Here is a 20,121-nt window from a genome sequence, read left to right as displayed (position 1 = left end):
ATACAGAGGTGGGGCAGATGAGCAAGGGGTACAGTGGTGGGGCAGATGTGTAGGGGGGTACAGTGGTAGGGCAGATGTGCAGGGGGGTACAGAGGTGGGGCAGATGTGCGGGGGGGTACAGAGGTGGGGCAGATGAGCAGGGGGTACAGAGGTGGGGCAGATGAGCAGGGGGATACAGAGGTGGGGCAGATGTGCAGGGGGTACAGAGGTGGGGCAGATGAGCAGGGGGGTACAGAGGAGGGGCAGATGAGCAGGGGGGTACAGAGGTGGGGCAGATGTGCAGGGGGGTACAGAGGTGGGGCAGATGAGCAGGGGGTACAGTGGTGATACAGATTTGCAGGGGGGGGGCAGTGATCTGATCTGAGATGTGGAGTTGCAGGAATTGGGGCTGATCTCAAGTGTGAGAGTGCAGGATGTTAATTTCTCACTACAAAAGTAGTTTACAGCATTTACTTTATAAAAAAATAATTTTTGTGATTGAGTGTAAAATCAGGACGCTCAATTTCTTTGAAAACATTTTTCGGCACACTGTGCTCAAAAGTTTGCCTACCCCTGCCCTATGATATGTGCAAATGGTGTCTTTATTTTGTCTTCCCTGCATCATGTTTTTAATCTTACAAGAACAATGAAGAGGTTTTATTTTTTGTGATTTTTTTTTCATCATTGATTTAACACTATAGTAAAGATTGGCATTAGTTTGTACAAAGGGGTTATTATAAAACAAATATATTCATAACACTTAACATGTGTGATCCATAGTGCATATGTATTGGATTGATTTTAGTCTAATGTAAATAAATGAAATCTGCATGATTATGGGGGAGGGAGCAACAAAGTTTCCCGATAGGTTTGTATTTAACACCTCCCCGTACTTGTTTGCATGACCTCAGTAACTAACTGCACGTGGTCTGGTGTTTTAAAGGGAAATAAAACATGCCATACTTGTTTGCATGACCTCACTACCCACCCACATATGATATGGTGTTTTCAACGGAAATTAAAGACAACTGTAAGCAATAATGTTTGGGTATGACCAGAGCAAGAGTAGACAATAAATAGCTGTCACAATTTAATAAAAATGTGGCTGAGCGGGACTCCGCTCGCCCAGGTCACTCATTCACAGTGTCCTTTGCGGCTGCCGGCTTGTAGTTTTAAATGAGCTACCACGGCGCTGTGGAGCACTGTGGTAGTGCATTCTGTCAGATTGTATCTGCTTGCCTGTACAGGATCTGCAGGAGACGTGCATGACACCAGCAATCTTCTGATCACTGGTGCAATGCTTTAGAGGCTCTACAAACAAAAAATAATAAATGAATGTAATGAGAGTTCCCTGCGCTATGGTAGTGTGTATCTCCCTAACTATAAGTGATAGTATACATTCATTAAAAAATTTCAATCAAATTTTGTAACAATTATAGTTGAAGCTGCTGCTATCGTATAAGGTCAAAGACCCCTTAATTGAAAAAAAAACCCACAAGATTAGTTTATTGTTTAAAAAATAATAAATGCACATTATTTTTTACCTTTTTTACATTTTTGCAAAAAAATGTGCATTTATAATTTTTTCCTAAAAGCTGAACTTATCCTTTAACAACTTTAGCCCCAGAAGATTTGGCTGCTGAATGACCGGGCCATTTTTTTGCGATTCAACGCTGCGTAGATTTAACTGACAATTGCGTGGTTGTGCGACGCTGCACCCAAACAAAACTGATGTCCTTTTTTGCCCCACAAATAGAGCTTTCTTTTGGTGGTATTTGATTGCGGTTTTTATTTTTTGTGCTATAAACTAAAAAAGTGCAACAATTTTGAAAAAGACACAATATTTTGTACTTTTTGCTATAATAAATATCCCCATTTTTTTTTTTTAAAAGCAATTTTTTTTCTCAGTTTAGGCCGATATGTATTCTTCTACATATTTTTGTTAAAAAAAATCACGATAAGCGTATATTGATTGGCTTGCGCAAAAGTTATAGCGTCTACAAAATAGGGGGTAGATTTATAGCATTTTTATTATTTTTTTTTTACTAGTAATGGCGGCGATCTGCGATTTTTATCGTGACTGCAAAATTACATCCTTCTCCTTTATGGATTCCCTCAGTTGTACTCATCCTAGTATGTATGATGCATGCATTTTCTTAGCCCCCAAGTGCATAACTTTACATTTATCAACATTACACCTCATTTGCCACATAGTTGCCCAGTCCTGTAAGGATGTTATTCCACTGCATAGCCTGGTGTCATCTGCAAAGACTGAAATTGTACTTTTATTCCCAGACCCACATAATTTATAAAGGTATTGAAAAGTAAGGGTCCCAACACTGAACCTTGGGGTACACCACTGATAACCTTAGACCATTCAGAGTAAGAATCATTACCACTACTCTCTGAATTTGGTCTTTTAGCCAGTTTTCTATCCATTTACAAACTGATCTTACCAAGCCTGTAGACTTTACCTTACATATTAACCATGTGTGGGGAACTGTGTCAAATGCTTTTGCAAAATCCAAGTATAGCACGTCCATAGCCACCCCTCTGTCCAAGGTTTTACTTGCCTCCTCATAAAAAGAAATCAGGTTTGTTTGACAACTTCTGTCTTACATGAATTTATGCTGTCTGTTGCTTTAAAATATTTTTTCCCAGCAAGAACTCGTCTATGTGGTCTTTTATTAAACTCTCCAATATCTTCCTGACTATAGAAGTTAAACTAACAGGTCTATAGTTTCTTGATAAAGACTTTGATCCCTTTTTAATATGGACCCCACATTGGCCCTGTGCCAATCCAATGGTACCATTCCAGTCATTAACGTGTCCCTAAAAATTAGAAACAATGGCTTTGAAATGACAGAGCTCAATTCTTTTAGGATCCAGGGGTGGATGCCATCTGATCCAGGTACTTTATCCACCTTTATTCTGTCTAAGTATTTTTGGACCATATCACTTTTGAGCCATTGTGGATCATTTGGAGCCAATACCCCAAATCCATTATGGACATGTGCTCCCCCATGCTCCTTTATTTACACAGAGCTGAAGAAAGTATTTAATAAATTTGCCTTCTCTTCCTGTCCCCAGTTACCCACCCTAGGTTTTTTTTGTAAAGGGCCTACATTCTCAGAGCTGACCTTTTTACCATTAATATATTTGAAAATTTTTTGGGGGTTTGTCCTTCTGTCTTTTGCAATCTGTCGTTCATTTTGAATTTTTGCTTCCATTATTTCCTTTTTACATATTCTGTTACATTCTTTGTAACATTTAAACATTGATAGTGTTGCTTCATTTTTATATTTTTTAAAAGCTCTTTTCTTATTATTTATAACTTTTTATCTTTGGCTGTGAGCCACATAGGTTTTATTTTTAGCCTTTTAAACTTATTGCCTATGGCAATATACTTTGCAGTTCGTGTACAGTCTTTTTGAAGAATTCGCATTTCTGTTCCGTGTTCATTGATGCCAATATTCCCTCCCAGTCTAATGCCCAGTACACACAATCGGACTTTCCGACAACAAAACTGGGGATTTTTGTTCGAAGGATGTTGGCTCCAACTTGTCTTGCATACACACGGTCACACAAATTTTGGCCAACAATTACGAACGTAGTGACGTACAAGATGTACATGATATCTCCATTATGAACGCTAGTTTCACAAGACCGAGGGCTTCTGGCTCATACTAGATTCCGAGCATGTGTGGACTTTTGTCCAACGGACTTGTGTAAGTTAAGTGTTTTTATCTTTCCCGTATGTGTTTGTTGCTTACAGCTAACATTAAATGAAATCGTGTTATGATCACTGCTACCCAGTTGTTCTTTTATTCCGGGGTAGTTGAAATCCCCCATTATTATCACTGTCCCAGCCCTTGCAGTCCTTTCCATCTGTGCAAGCAGCTCAGTCTCCACATCCTCTTTAACACTAGGAGGTCTATAACAAACTCCAATGGTAACCTTAGTGATAAGCACACCAATGTACAGTTCCACCCATAATGCTTCAGACTCATCACATTCTCCATTAACAAGGTCCTCTTTCTCACTTCTCACATAGAGACAGACACCACCACCCCTCCATTTTACCCTGTCTTTCCGAAAGAGAGCATAGTCAGGAATATTAATAGCCCAGTCTTGTGAAGCCAAGATTCAGCAATACCAAATAAATCATAGTTCTCCTCGTGCACCAGAGCTTCCAATTCACCTATTTTGCCTGGCATTGGTGAACAATGCCAAGCTGCTGATAACAAAGCAAACAGAATATTGGCATGCATTAAAAAGGGGATTAACTCAAGAGATAAAGCGATAATTCTCCCACTCTACAAGACTCTCTGCTCCGGCCTCACCTGGAGTATGCTGTCCAGTTCTGGGCACCAGTCCTCAGGAAGGATGTACTGGAAATGGAGCGAGTACAGAGAAGGGCAAAAAAGCTAATAAAGGGACTGGAGGATATTAGTTATGAAGAAATGTTACGAGCACTGAACTTATTCTCTCTGGAGAAGAGACGCTTGAGAGGAGATATGATTTTAATTTACAAATACCATACCGGTGACCCCACAATAGGGATAAAACTTTTCCGTGGAAGGGAGTTTATCAAGACACGTGGCTACTCATTAAGATTGGAAAAAAATAGGTTTAACCTTAGACTGCCTAAGGGTTCTTTACTGTAAGAGCGGCAAGGATGTGGAATTCACTTCCACAGGCGGTGGTTTCAGCAGGGAGCATCGATAGTTTCAAAAAATTATTAGATAACCACCTGAACGACCACAACATACAGGGATATACAATGTAATACTGACATATCACTCACATAGGTTGGACTTGTGCCTTTTTTCAACCTCACCTACTATGTAACTATGTAACAAACACTTTAATTCATTGTCACATTTTGCACACGTATGTTGCATCTTTTTTTTGTAGAAAATGTATCTTTTCCAATGGTTGTTTGTAATATGGGAACCTTCATATCATCTTCCATAGCCCTCCCCCCATCTTTCCCCATTCCACCCACCAATAGGTCTGACCCTATTGGTGTCACATAGCACCTGTCCAGGACCCATCCTTGGCGGTCCTGTACATTTTCCCCCTCTGCCTCAACACAGAGGTGTTGGAGGCAAAATTTTAAACCATACAATGTACCTGAGAGAGGACATCAGCATTTTGATGCTGTCTCCCGGGTTTATGCTCCAATACAAAGTTGAACTCCTGTAGAGAAAGGAACCATCTCATCACTCTGGCATTAGCCTGCTTGTTTTGTCTCATCCAGGTCAATGGAGCACAGTCTGACACTAGGTGAAACCTCCTGCCTATCAGAAAGTACTGCGGAGAGTCCAGAGCCTATTTAATGGTGAGACACACTCGCTCCACCACAGCGTAATTTTTCTCCACTGCCGTCAATTTCCTATTGAGAAAAGCTATGGTGTGCTTATTCCCATTGACTACTTAAGGAACGCTCCTAAGCCCTCAATTGAGGCATTTTTCTTCACCATAAACTCCTTAGAAAAATCAGGAGCCACGGGGGTGCTCGCGAGCAGCATAGCAAGATGGCCACGTGCTAAGTCCACTCCTTGCTGCTCCGACACATCCACCATGATATTCCCTCTGAGGGTCCCTGCACACCCCACTGTCCAGCTTCAGCACCTGGAGACTCAGGCTTCTAGTGCCAAACAGACGGGCCGCAAACCAGATGAGACCCTCTTGCCCCATGCCCTCTTGGAGGTGCCGGCCTCGAGCTTAGCTCCCTTCTTCCCGCCTCCATCAGAGGACTTAATGCACTCTCCGGATGTGAGCGTCATCCAACAAGATCTCCAGCTACCACCCCAGCCTACTCTCCGGGCACTGATCTCTTGGCCTGCTTCAAGCTCGCCATGCACCTCACCATCCAGGAACTCAGATCCCACACCAATGACCTCACCAACCTCAAAAGGGAACTGGAGGCAGCCCTGCTCCCCCTGCAAGGTTATGAAAATTGCTCTCGCAGGGGAAACTTTCAGCTCAGAGGTATTCTGGAAACGGTCACCAACCTTTTGTAATTCAAAAGAATCCAAGAGGAATACAAACATAACAATCATAGTTAAACCTTCTTGTGATTGGGATGATATTGAAGAATAATTAAGGTGGAAGGGAAAAGGCCATACACCACAACCTATTCACAGTCCTCCCAGGGGTGGTCCCATTTCTGAGACTGACCCCAAAGGATGGAGCCTGTAAGAACAAAAATAAAAAAGAACCAGAAAGAAGGTAGGAGGGCGTAAGAAAGGGCAAAGTCTAGAGAAGGAAGCAGAAAAAGGAAGGAAAAAGAACTTAGACTCAGATACGTCACCGGAAGCATTCAGAGGAGGCCATAACAAGCCAGTTGGAGTGAGGGAAACTCATAGGAAATCCAAGGTTCCCAGATTTTTAGATATTTGGCATGTAAGTCGTTCACAATGCTAGACATCTGCTCATGGATCATCAAGGCAGTCATACGTGACTTCACCCCCTGAAAGGCAACGTGCAGGATCTTCCAGGCCTTGGCTATGGTCGGTTTAGCAGATATAAAAAGATAAGTAGCCAGCTTCTGCTGGGATGCGTATATGCTGGGAATCGGGCAATGCAATAGGGCCAACTTTGCGTCCCTGCGGACCGGTATATGGAAGAGGGTCTGGAGCAGGCCAAAAACCCCACCAAGAACCCCACCAGTCTCGGGCAGGACCACCAGGTATGCGGGACTCCTCCCCTTTGCCCACAGTTACAAAAGCATCCGTCACTACTCCACGGATAAGCATGGGCGACCCGTGCAGGGACCCAGTATCACCTAAAAAGAACCTTATACGCGGCTTTGAGCATATTTGAATTGAAAGAACATTTTGCAATTGTTTGCCAAGCTTCACTCCAGTCCTCTAAATCTATTGGGGACTGGAGGTCCCGCTCCCATTGAGACATGTAGGAGAGGGATGCTGATGACGTGTGTCTGTTCAAAGATGCGTAGATGGCTGAGATAAAGCCAGGGGTAGGTGGATGTGTGGCGCAGTGCTGCAATCCAATATTTTAGTTGAAGATAGCGAAAATGCTCCCCGGCTGGAGCCCCATGTGTCTCACAAATGGCCTCCCAAGACGGGAAGGCGCGGAGAGAGAAAATCTTGGACTCACGTGAAGCCTCCAGAGAGCCACCAGGAGAGCGCCTGGGCTTCTGTCAAACCTGGGGGAAAGAGGGGGTTATGCGTGATAGGCAGCAGTGGCAGAAAGGAAGACATTAAATTACCCGAGTAGTGGACTGAGTCCCATACCCTTAGACTATGCTACATCATGGGGCTCAAGGAAGGGGGCTGTGATTTATGGGGAAGCCAAAGCAAGGCCTGTATTGAATATGGATCACAGTTGGGCAGTTCAAGCAACACCCAAAAAGGGACATCCAAGGCCGCGTGCAGCATAGCCAGCAGGGAGATCTGCGCCGCTGCATAGTATCTAGAAACATTAGGGACCCCCAAACTCCCTTGTAGCCTATGAACTTATAGAGTGGATCTAGAAACTCTGGGGCTTTACTGGGCCTAGATAAATCGGAGAATCCGATTCTGTACTAGGCAAAGAAAAAAGGGGGGCACTCGCACTGGTAACGTGAGAAAGTAGTATAGGGCCTTGGGTAGGATCGTCATTTTGACAGCAGAAATCCGCTGAATCCTGGAGAGAGAGGGATATTGCCAGGATTTCATAAGGGAGGTTAAAGTGCTCAACAGAGGACAACGAAAAGTAGGATGGTGTCAGTTTGATCCCTAGATAGTCAATCGAGTGGAGTGCCCAGTGGTATGGAAAGTGCTCTTGAAGCTGTTCCACAACTTCGATGGAGAGAGTTACATTCAGTGTTGTCGTCTTAGAGAGGTTGACCAGAAGACCTGAAAAGGCCGATAAACAATCAAGCGTGAGCTGCAGATTGGGGAGGGAGATAAGTGGGTTGGTCAGTACCAAGAGGGCATCATCAACAAAAATGTTAGTCTTATATTAAGTCCCTGTGTTGGACACTCCTGAGATGTCCACATTGGCCCGGATTGCTGCTGCAAGCGGTTCCAGCGCCAGAATAAAAAGCGCTGGGGACAGGGGACATCCCTGTGGGGTATCCTGGTAAATGGGGAAGGGATCGGAAAGGAAACCTGCATATTTTACAGAGGCTGATTGGGATGAATAAGGGGCCTGGATCCAGGATAAAAAGTGGGTGCCAAAGCCCCAGTGGTATAAAACAAATTGAAGGTAATCCCAGGAAAGCGAATCAAACGCTTTATAAATATCCAAAGAAAGCAAAAAACAGGGATTTTACATTGACAAAGAATGTGGATAGGATGGATCACTTTATGTACATTATCACCCGCTTGGTGGCCCGGCATGAACCCCACCTGGTCCCTGTGGATGAGGGCCTGAAGGTATTTATTAACTCGGGAGCTTAAGATTTTCCCCAAGACCTTCAAATCCACATTCAATAGGGAGATTGGGTCAAAAGCCTCCTCGGCTGATTTTGGGATCATAGTGATGTGGGATTTGAGAGAGTCCAGAGAAGGCTGTTCACCCCTACGCAGGGAGTTAAAGTTGGAAGCTAAATGTGGACTGAGAGAGGTAGCAATTTTTTTTATAATAAAGTCCAGTGAAGCCGTCCGCACCTTGGGCTTTTGAAGACTTCAGCGATTTTATAGCTCGCAGTAATAGATGCGTTCAGGGCACCTCGAGCTGTTGACAGCAGGGGGAGGTTCAGTGGTTGGAAGAAGTTCTCGGCCCTGTTCAGGTCAAATGGGGAAGGTTTACTGTATAAGGAAGAGAGGAAACTGGCAAAGGTGGAAGTGATCTTTGAGGGATCAGAAGTGAGCCCGCCTCCCCGCACCCTCAGCTGAACCAGCCCATGCGTGCGGCCCACAGAGTTACGTTTCCTGGCTAGCATGGGGCCAGGTTTGTTTGCACTGGTGTAGAATGTATGTTTGGTCCAACGTAGGGTCTTCTCCGCTTGGATGATTGCGAGAAGGTCCATTCTAGTCGCTTTTGTGGGGTGCGCCTTCCAGGCAGCATCTGCGGCCATCAGAAGGGAGGACAGATCCTAAACCCTCTTTTCCCTAGCACGTTTTCTAGAGGATGCAATTTGGATCAGGCAGCCCCTTGTTTAAAAGAATTAGCCTTGACACCAGTCAACTTCTATGCTGACCCAGTACTTTGAAAATGTTTCATTGCCCCGCTTTCAGTACCCCCATGTGCTTGTTAACCTCCACATTTAGATACCTCAGCATATGTCTACCCATCTCAGCAAATATATTCAATTATGTGACTGCTTTACAGACTCTCAACTAGAGATACATAATGATAACAATAAAAACACTGCTGGAAATGTACCCAAAAAAGGTGCATAAACAAGCCACAGACAAATCACACTGATGTGCAGACCTTTGGATCAAAATTCCCAAGCAGGGAGTGAGCCAGCATCTGTTCTTTCGACCGATGCTGCTAATCCAAAGTTGTAATATGCGGTGCTTAGGACTGACGCCTGATTTCAGGCAGGCTGGACACACAGCGTGGGGCCCTCTGATCTCCTTCTCATCACCAGGGCAAAAATGGAGCGGGGTGCATTTTGGGGGCGATCGGGGGCCCTCCTCTGGTACTCTTTCCCACGCAGAGCCCTTCCTTTGTACTAAAATGATCTACTGTCTTAAAAAGGGCCTCTGTAAGAATTGAACCACATTCTCTTTGTTACTGCAACAGCAGTAGTTCTGCATTGGTTCACCCTGTGACTTCTCGGGTACTTTTGATGCCAAAAAGTTAAAGCGGAGTTCCGCCTGGGTGAAATACAATTAAAAGTCAGCAGCTACAAATACTGTAGCTCCTGACTTTTAATATAAGGTTACATACCTGTCCAGGGAGCCCACTATCTTGGCACCCCAAGCTGACCCATCCATCAGCTCCGGTTGCACAGCCTGTTTCCTTCTGCGCGCTTTTTGAATGGTTCCTGCTGTCTTCTGGGACCTGTGTGTCTCCCAGAAGTCAGCGGGGGGAGAGGGCCAGACATTACATAGATCGCCGCAAAAGATTGCGGTGATCTTTCCCTGGAAGTGGGAGCGGATTCCTGGTTTTGACAAGTATCCGCTCCCCCTTCCCCCTGAAAGGAGCCAAATGTGGCACCGGAGGGGGGGGGGGGGGGAGAATCAGATCCGCGGAAGCTCCATTCATGGGTGAAACTCCGCTTTAAGTATTCAGGCTAAGAAATTGTGACCTAAATTAGTGTTGTTTTAAACGTTTTTAGTGAGGACTGGGTAAAAGGTTATGGTTAGGTTTTAGGCTAAAGTTTTGGTTTTGGGTTAAAGTGATATTAAAGACAAAACATTATACAAAAACAAAAAAAAAACATACATGTTCTACTTACCTGCTCTGTGCAGCGGTTTTACACAGAGCAGCCCCAAACCTGATCTTCTCGCTTCCCCCACCGGCACTCCATTCAGATCTTTATTTGTGTTGTCATTGTTTCATAATTAGACGATAAGCCCATCTAGCACACAAGACTGCGTTTTCTTGGCAAGAATGCTAATAAATATCCCCACACATGAGCTTTTCATAATAAATGATTGGAGATGGTCCCTGTTTTTTTTGTCAAATATCCCTTTATTGAAACCTTTTAAACAAGTTCAAGAAACGGGTTGCATATTGCCAAACAAAAAAGTGAAGTGAAGTAGGAAATATAGGCAACACAATGAAAATACCAATATTCTGTCTATCAGAAAGGGTTGGTGATCCAATAACGATACAATCTATATATCTAAGTAATCTAATAACAAGCCCCATAAATCCAGAAGGTTTGTGCCTGTTTTAACACTGGGGCTTCCTCCTAGGTTTTGGAGGTACCTGAATTTAATACGTGCTTTTTTTTCAGCTGTGTTTGCATGCACTACATACCCCATTTTTTATTTGAATTTATGTTTTGATCATTGTTTTTTTCTTTTTGTCCATCTACTGTTTTGTTCATATATATAGTTCATTGTGTATTGTTTATCAGACTCATCCATCCCGCATCAGGCTTTCAGAAATCATGGCAAAGGGTTATACACCTATCCCGGGTTCCTTTCAGAGTGCATCCGTTACAGTACAGTTGGTAAGAACCAGTGCTTGTCAACAAAAACTTGCAGTAACATTTTCAAATGTATGTGAGTTTTTACAGAAATGTGTATTTGTATTCAATAATGCATAACAGCTGTTGTCTTGTTATAGCTATTTGTTAGACATCTTTCTTTCTTATAGCAAACAGTAGCGTTCACGCTGCTGCATATAAAATGTAAGTACAGGACAGTCTATGGGAAATCTTGGTCCGTCTGACATGGCACTGCTCCCAGTTTTTACCATTGGCGTCTATGGGAAGTCTTGGTCAGCTTGACATGGCATTGCTCCCGATTTTTACCATTGGCATCTATGGGAAATCTTGGTCAGCTTGACATGGCACTGCTCCCGGTTTTTAACATTGGCATCTATAGGAAATTGTGTCAGCTTGACATGGCACTGCTCCCAAACCAAAAGTGACAGGGACACCAAACTTGGGGAGCACCGAGAGGGGACCCAAGACTACAACATATCCATATTTTGGGGTCGACCAGCTTGCCTAGGTAGTTATGCCTGTAAATGACTATTGCAATGCAGGATATGCATTGAGAAGTGAAAAAAGGTATTGCTTCACTTTAAGTACATTTTCGTTTTACATACATGCTCTCATCCCATTGTGTACTTAAACGTTGGGTATGCCTGCATATGTTTTGCCAAGCAATAGAAACATCAAGATATACAGTTGTGAGAAACTGATAGCCTTTAAACTATTTGTGAATCCTTACAATGTAAAACAACCCATTCAGTTTAAAATAGAACTGCAAGGCAAAGCATTTGTGTGTATATATATATATATATATATATATATATATATATATATATATATATAAAAATAGGAATTCCCTTTTTTTAAAGTGATCACATGACCTCTGTTTACAGCTGCATAAGGGGCTTAAAGGGATGGAGGTGAAGACTGCAGAGGGCATGTTAGCAGGAGGCAGAGAAATGGCAGTGCACTGATCTTCCCAGTAAAAAGCTATGCGAGGGGGGGGGGGGGGGGGTCTTGTCAGCAGAAGTCTGACCATTGGAGTATAGGCAGGCTGTGCTTCCAAGTAGAATGCAAAGAATAATACTTACCATGCTGGGATGGATGTGCTTCCATGACCTGGAGTGGTCAGTTTCAAGCAGGGAGACTGGCAGGATCACCAGGTATTTCACACAAAGGAAGCAATGCTAAGAGAACAGGTTACCTTTTCATAAAGGTACATGGTGCAACAGACACATTTCAGGAATAATAAACATTGGGGGTAGCATACATTTTAAGAATAACTGTTTACTCACTGCCAGATTATGTAACCATCTTTATCAATGTGAATAAAATAAATTTAAGTGGGTGTAAACCCAATTCATGAAATTTGAGCTAGGCACAAATATCTGCAGTGTTTTGTTCTCTCTCTTCAAAGCACTATGTCCTGTAGCTGTCTCCTGCTCCGTTCTTCTGTTATTAGCCTGCTAACTCCTGACAAGTTCTCACACACATGATAAAAGAAGCCTGAGTTTTGTGTTGGGGAGGGTGCTATAAATTAACAGAGCTCTGAACGATTCAAAACACAGAGATGAAAGTCTCTACCTATGAGGAGCTGTCTTGGCTGTATGTCCAGGCTTCACTAACCAGGAAGAGAAAATCTCCTAACACAATGTGCACTTTCTAACCAGTATAGAAAGAAGAAGACAGCAGATATACATGTAAAATTTATGTAGGGAGATTTGTTTCATCCCTGTGTATCATCTGAGGCTGTTCACTTCACTGGGTATATGTGAGGGTTTACGTCAACTTTAATGTAGTTTTATTTCACACTCATCCAAGAATGTTGATTATTTCTATTTAAAAATCGACTGAGCCGCGTGGAAAGTTATCGGGTGCACAGTGACTGCATCCAATCAGATGCATTCACTTTTCACAGTATCAGCAGCTGCAGATGCCATGAAAGCCTGAATACAATAGCCTACAGTGGAGAGTTCCTCATGCATGCTATTAGCGTGGATGGGGGAATTCATTGATTTATTTTCTCTCTCTTCTTTTTCTCTTGTGGTCTGAATGACCATAATTTAAGCCATTTATGAGAGGCTTAGGTAGGTATAAGCACACACAACCTATTTTTTTAAGTGGTCATTTATAAGGATTTTGCAGTTGTATAGGTTGGGGTCTGCCATGTGCAGGATTTTTTGCTGGGGTGAACCTTTATAGAGCTTTTAATAGATGATTGAAGAAAAATACTAGGCACTTCCAGGTATGTAGGGAGCATGTGACTTACTCTTTCTTTTCTCATATGATGGTGCTGGTGCCTGGTGTTTGGCCCAGCACTGATACATGGAGATGGGGATGGGGAAAAAGTCCTCATCCCTGTATAAGTTGGTTTGGAAATTACAGAGGGATTGTTTTCCTTGCTTCTGGAGCCTGCAGGGAGCAAATGAGGAGTGCTGGGTTTGGGGAAGAGTTAAAGTAGCATTACTAGCTCTCACTTTTGTTAAATAATGGATCCTAAGCACCTTAGCAAGATCCCTCAACACATAATTAAATTCATATTGGGGCACAATCACAGGACACAGAGCATCTGCATTTCCATGACAATAGGGTTATGCTGCCACCTTCAAGTATTTGGACACTGGCAAAAAATGACAGGCAATCCCCTCCTATGCATAATCCCTCTCAGCTAGGCAAGGCTTTATTTTTTTTATTTTTTATTTTTATTTGCTAATGTCTTAAGTGTTGCCCTCATCTCATATTCAGTTCTTTGGAACATCCCTTTCCTCGTGGATACTACGATGCTCTGTGTCCCGTTTTGTAAAATAAATATAGTGGAAGTTTTGGTTTATATGTAAAAACCTTTTCTTGGAGTACATCACTGGATGCAGAGATCCCACCCTCCTTTCTTTGTGGTTCATGGCGTGCTACAAAAATTAAAGCCTTGCTTAGCTGGGAGGTGCCTAGGAGGGGTTTTACTGTCATTTTTTTTGTCCGTGAACAGTCAACAGAAGATGGCAGCATAGTCCTATTATCATGGATTTTAAGATGCTCTGTGTCCTGTGATGTACTCCAGGAAAAGGATTTTACAGGTAAACCAAAAATTCAATGTGTTATATCAAACACTGCCACTGGCTCCAGGTCCCTCAGTGCAGCTTCCCAGACCTTCCTGTTGATGAGCACATGCACTGAGCATTGATATCAAGAGGGCAGCGCAGATGCTAGTAGCTGTCCCTCAATGAGTTTGGAGGAGCAAAGTGGCTTGCTGTGAGAATGTATGTGTTCATGGATGCACACAACTGGCCAGGAGCCTGTAAGTCATGCAGGGGTGGCTCCATAGGAATCTGCAAGGGAAAGGAGTCACCCAAGAACTGGAGGGTTGGGCCAGCCCTGAGGGGAGCAAGCTGAAACGAGGGAAAGCAAAACTTTTAGGGCTGAAGCAACAGGGAATACAGTACGACTTTATACCGGAAGTACATACTGCAAAAAAGTTAGCAGTTCATTTTGCTTTAAAGCAAAGTAAACATCCTCCTTGGCAATGGGGATGCCCACACACTACAGGGGTTAAATGTGAGTTTAAGGAAAAGCTATTTTGCTCATTCGATTCTCTGCTCCCCCAGCAGCTGGAACTCTCCTCAACTTCCCTACGCTCGGGTGGTGCACTGTCCCTTGGCATAATAATGTTTGAGCTATGTTCTCTACACTTTACTTATTCATGTCAGAGGACATGTGACTGCCAAAGCATTGGAAATAAAAAGCTACAGGAGCCAGTCTAGCAGCACTGAAGGAAGCCTGTGGAAAACGGAGGTTCATGTAAGTAAAACTGCTTTTTCCAGTTCCCCAGACCAAAACAAACATTTAATCCTTGCAGTGTGGGGGCATTTACAAGTAAGTACCATGCAATAATACATTAAATTCACATATATTCTTATAGGAAGTGTTTTTGTTGAAATGATATGGCCATAGGCTTATAGTTTTCAAGAATTATAATCTGAGTTAGACTCAACTGAAAGGTATATTTCTACTTTTCTGCACTAGACTTAGCTTGTGTATACATTAACCAACATTATAAACCAAATACAAACAGTTTTACATTCAAACTAAGTTAGCCAAGAAACTTTCGAAAAGTAAAGCAAGCGGCTTTGAACATAGTAGGCGACCATGAACCAATTAATATCATAGCAAAAGGGTACACTCATACATAAGTATGTCTGCGGAATAACAACACCTATGTAATGGGCAAACCTACATACAACTAAGCTCTACAGTGGAAGTAAGCTTCAGAGGGTTTTTTTTTTCTTTAAATAAATGATACCCCAGAAAAGAACATTTTACAACTATGGAGCTCACACACGCCATGTAAGAGAATTGCTGATAAAACACAGTGCATTGAGTAAAATAAAGTAAGGAATAGTGAAATCTTCATCTTGCTTGATAGGAATCCCATACCTGGAAAAATGTGACAAAGCCTGTTGAACGAGAAACTATGCACAAAAAATACAGATAGACGTACACTACACCTGTGAAAGAAATTTGAAATATCTTTAAATAAGCCACTACACACTAGGAAATAGAGTAATGCCGCATACACACGATCGGACTTCTCGTCTGAAAAAGATATGACGCTCTTCCGACTGGATTCCGCTCAAGTTTGCCGTGCATACGCACGGTCACGCAAAAGTTTGCTGAACTTACAACCGTCAAGAACGTAGTGACGTACAACACTACGACGAGCCAAGAAAATGAAGTTCAGTGCTTCCGAGCATGCGTCGAATTGTTTCCGAGCATGCGTAGGAATTTTGCGTGTCGGAATTGCCACAGACGATCGCATTTTCGGATAGGAACTTTTCCCAACCGAAAAATTGAGAACATGCTCTCAATCTTTTGCTGGCTGGAATTTGGCCAGCAAAAGTCCAATGGAGCATACACACGGTCGCATTTTCCGACAAAAAAACTCATTGGTCTTTTGCAGGCCGAAATTCCGATCGTGTGTACGCGGCATTAGGGTCATTTTAGCTAAACCAGAGAAAAATGAAAAACAAAAAAAAGTTCTATACATGAAAATCAAAGACAAAAAATCCTAAATACCCTAAAAATATCAATGACTATTACATTTCTGAATATAACCTGTCAAAAGACATGGCAATAATTCAACCGCGAAAACAAGAGATATCTCAAATTTTAGGTTAATTAACCAACCAAATTTCAAATGCTCAAAATTTGGTGTATCTCATTATCACATTTTTGCAATATGAAGTACTTAAGTCAATGCCACTGCTACCGGGAGACAAGTCACCTAGTGTAAATGTTTTTGTTCAACTATTTCTACCAAAGTCCCATCTCTCTTGCTTTAGGTAGCTTTTTAACACAGCAGCCTTAGTAGGCACCTTTGCCAAAGAGCTTTCCCAGGCCGTCATAGTTACACTTTCTAAGTCTGGAAAAGAACTGACTTCTCACAGCAGCTTTCATTTCACTCTCTAACTGAAGCAGTTTCTAGGATCATTCATTCCATCTTTTCTCGGAACAAATTCATCAGATGTCAGTACAGGCAGTGACTACTTACCATGAATCAGCCATGAATGTATAAAGATTTTTATATTCATATTTGTCATAGTCTGTGTAATATTTAAACAAAATTCTAATTTCAGCTGTAATAAAGTTCTCTCATCCCTCCTATATATGTAGTGAACACTAACTCACTATACATTTACTATTCTAATTAATCTGCATATCACATATATAATGTTATATAATTGTAGTCAAACTTTGTTTTTATTCTGGTGTACAATAGTCTTGCCAAATTATCTCTCTATGAATGTGTAGCTTGAAAGGGTGATGAACTTATTCTTGTTGGGGGGGGGGGGGGGGGCGTGGCGGGACCCCAGGCTGAGGTTGTCTTTCCTACCATTGTTTTACTTGTGTGGACACTAAACTCTGATATATTTTTAAAAAATTCTCCTCAAGCAAATATATATTCTCAACTCCCTTCTTATACTCTTAGCCTCTTCTAAATGCCCAAATTCTTTTTTTTTTATGCTGCTGTTCTAGTGCCGTGACCCCTTGATAAAATTTCCCAAGTTGTGGGGACCCCTAACAGTAAAATTATTTTCGTAGCGTGGGTCGTCAGCACCCAAGGCAAGACAAGTGATTTGCGCTCCTAACCCACAGATATTTAGCGCTCCCTGAGTCCCTTCCACTTGTACACTATTAAAACCCCTTATGGTACATTTTAATATGCACCACTCTTTTTCTTTGTTCTCCCTTCTTTCCCTTTTATCTCTTTCTATACTAATTTCTTTTTTTTCCCCCTCCCATCCCTCTCTCAAGCCATCTTTCTTGTTCTTTCTCTTATTCTTTCTCTCCCTTTTTCTTTGTGCCTCCCCTCTTTTCCTCTCCCTTCCATGTATTCTCTATTTTTATTCCTTCTCTTACTCCTTGGTGTGGGGGGGGGGGGGGGTGCTATGAGTGGCAGTGTTGGGGGGGGGGGGGGGGGATCAGTGGCAGTGCTGGTGGGGGTTGGGATGAGTGGCAGTGCTGGGGGAGTTCTGATCAGCCAACTTAGGTGCTCTTGATCAAGGTCATCTGCTGATCTGAGAACTGTAGTGGGGACTTTTAATGGCAACTATAATCACAGGTAGTGTTACTCACTCTGTCTCTGACTTTGTGGTGTCTCGCAGCAGTGACACCTATGCCAACATCAGGAGATAGGGTCTCCTTCAGCCCCTCCCACTTTACATTTCTCACCATCTAGATGACCTCTAGTCTCTGCCCTCCAGCCATGCCATGAACTGAATGGGCAGCTGTGAAGAGGCTGAGTGGACAGCCTCCAGGAACAGCCCAGATGGGCGGCTCACAGGCTCCAGGGACTGCCCTGCTGGGCAGCCGCGAAAAGGCTGGGATAGCGGTGCGGGCTTCAGGAACAGCCCAGGATTCGGTGACCCCTGGCAAATCCTCATTCGACCCCCAAGGGGGTCCCGACCCCAGGTTGAGAACCACTGTGTTAGAGGGTGGTTATGTTTGTTGTCTGTGGTCCCACTGAATGTAAGAACATAGCCACCCTGTCCTGCTTGCTTTCAAGTTCCAAGATGGATATAGACTACAGGATAGTGTGCATAGAGCAGTGCACATGTCTCCCAACTAACATGCACTGCTCGTTCCAAACTAACGAGGGGGAAAAGCAAATGTACCGGTGATCTTGAGGGGCATTGCAAGGAGGCAGAAAAACACACCAAGAAACCGTTTCATGAAAAAATATGATTGCAGGACCAGATGTGTATAGATTGTTTTTGGAAAATAAGTATATTGATTAGTGTTCTTTTACTGATGGGCTTCTCTAGCTAGAAAAACAGTATACAAGTCACCGTTCTTTTTATAAATCTACATACATTTTACATAAACGACTTGAATTATTAAATGCATTCTATTCACTTATCAAAAGCTAAATTCGTAATGCAGTTTTCCTTCCTTTTTCATTTTTTTATGTAGTTTCAAATGTTTTCCACTAGGTGCTGCAGTTACAGCTTTTCTATGAGAAGTGTTAAAGATCTACAGTAACATTAAAATTGAGAGTATTTTAAATGTTGGTAGAATTAGTTGAAAAAAAACATACAATTTGTTTACTCTAGGATCGATTTTTTCCTAATACAACATTCCGCGATTTCCTTAGCCTCCAAAACAGAGATAGGCCAGATAACACTATCTGACCATGCTCCAGTTCTCCTGGAACTCACTCTCCCACGCTCACACCCAAAGACACCATCTTGGCGTCTGAATGAAACACTTCTCAGGGACCCTGAAACAGCGGCAGAGATCAGCAGAGAACTTTGCTCCTATTTTGAAAACAATACTGGTTCAGTGTCTAATCCTCTCTCGGTGTGGTCAGCACACAAATGTATATCAGGGGGATCTTCATAAAACTTGGTCATACGGCCAAGCAACGCGGTGCAAAAACTCTGACGGACCTTTTGACAAAACTTCACGTTTTTGGGAGGCAACACAAAGTTCGTCCTGACCGCACTTCAGAAGCAGAGCTGCTTCAGACTAGAGAGACAATCAGAGAGCACTCCTTTTACAAGGCCAAACATGTCCTGCTCAAGGCTCGCCACTCCTTTTATGAGTATGGAGATAAATGTGGCCGTTTGCTGGCCAATGCAATGAGAGCAAAATGCACACAATCATACATCCCTGCTCTCTTGACCCCATCAGGGTCCAAAATTCATACTTCTCCTGACCTGGCAGCTGCCTTTCGAGATTTCTATTCAAAGCTTTATAATTTAGATGCGGCACAGGCCGCTGGATCTTCGGCCCCCGTCCCTCTCAAACATACAGGAATACCTTCAGGAGGCCTAACTTCCCTCTCTCACGGAAACCGACCAGGAACTACTATCTCAACCTCTCCACATAGATGAGCTTGCAGATGCCATGGCAAACACACAGCCGGGGAAGACCCCCGGGCCTGATGGCTTTACGCTTCTGTATTACAAGACATTTAAGACACATCTAGCCCCCCAATTCATCACGGCCTTCAATGCCATACTGGAAGGACATAACGTCCCCCCTGACATGCTACAAGCTTCTATCTCTGTACTACCTAAGCCCAGAAAGGACCCGTTGCTGTGCTCCAGCTACAGGCCAATTTCTCTCCTAAATTGTGACATCAAACTCCTCACAAAAATCATAGCCTCCAGGCTCAACAGTCTAATGCAGCGCTTGGTTGCACCCGACCAGGCGGGCTTCATACAGACACAAGAAGCAAGAAATAACACTATCCGGACATTAAACGTCATAGAGAAGGTTAGGGAATCCAACAGCCCTCTCTTACTCTTTTCCACCAATGCCGAAAAGGCTTTTGATAGGATGGACTGGGTGTTTCTCTGGGAAGCACTCTGTTCTTTTGGAATGCCAAAGTTTATCTTAGACTGGATCTCTGCCCTCTATTCTAACCCCACAGCCACGGTACAGGTGAATGGGATGGACTCTGACATCTTTGCGATCTCCAACGATACTAGACAGGGGTGCCCGCTTTCCCCTGTACTATTTGTCCTTTTCCTGGAGCCATTTCTTCGCCATGTAAAAGACAACCCAAA

General features: G+C 43.1%; 1 protein-coding gene across 27 annotated transcripts in view; it reads left to right on the top strand.

The window, feature by feature from the left end:
* The window catches only part of GPHN (gephyrin), an 877,053-nt gene that overhangs the window by 536,683 nt on the left and 320,249 nt on the right, over positions 1 to 20,121 (top strand). For 19 of the 27 annotated variants that reach the window (XM_073610658.1, XM_073610659.1, XM_073610664.1 and 16 more), the window contains exon 9: positions 10,973 to 11,068. The exons of the other annotated variants lie outside the window; for them this stretch is intronic. In XM_073610658.1, coding sequence (XP_073466759.1) covers positions 10,973 to 11,068 — 96 coding nt within the window. The remainder of the gene's footprint in view (positions 1 to 10,972; positions 11,069 to 20,121) is intronic. 27 annotated transcript variants of the gene reach the window in all.

This window comes from Aquarana catesbeiana, linkage group LG13, assembly GCF_042186555.1.
Source record: "Aquarana catesbeiana isolate 2022-GZ linkage group LG13, ASM4218655v1, whole genome shotgun sequence".
NCBI lineage: Eukaryota > Metazoa > Chordata > Amphibia > Anura > Ranidae > Aquarana > Aquarana catesbeiana.
Note: the sequence above shows the minus strand (reverse complement) of the source record. Positions and strands in the feature narration are given on the sequence as shown.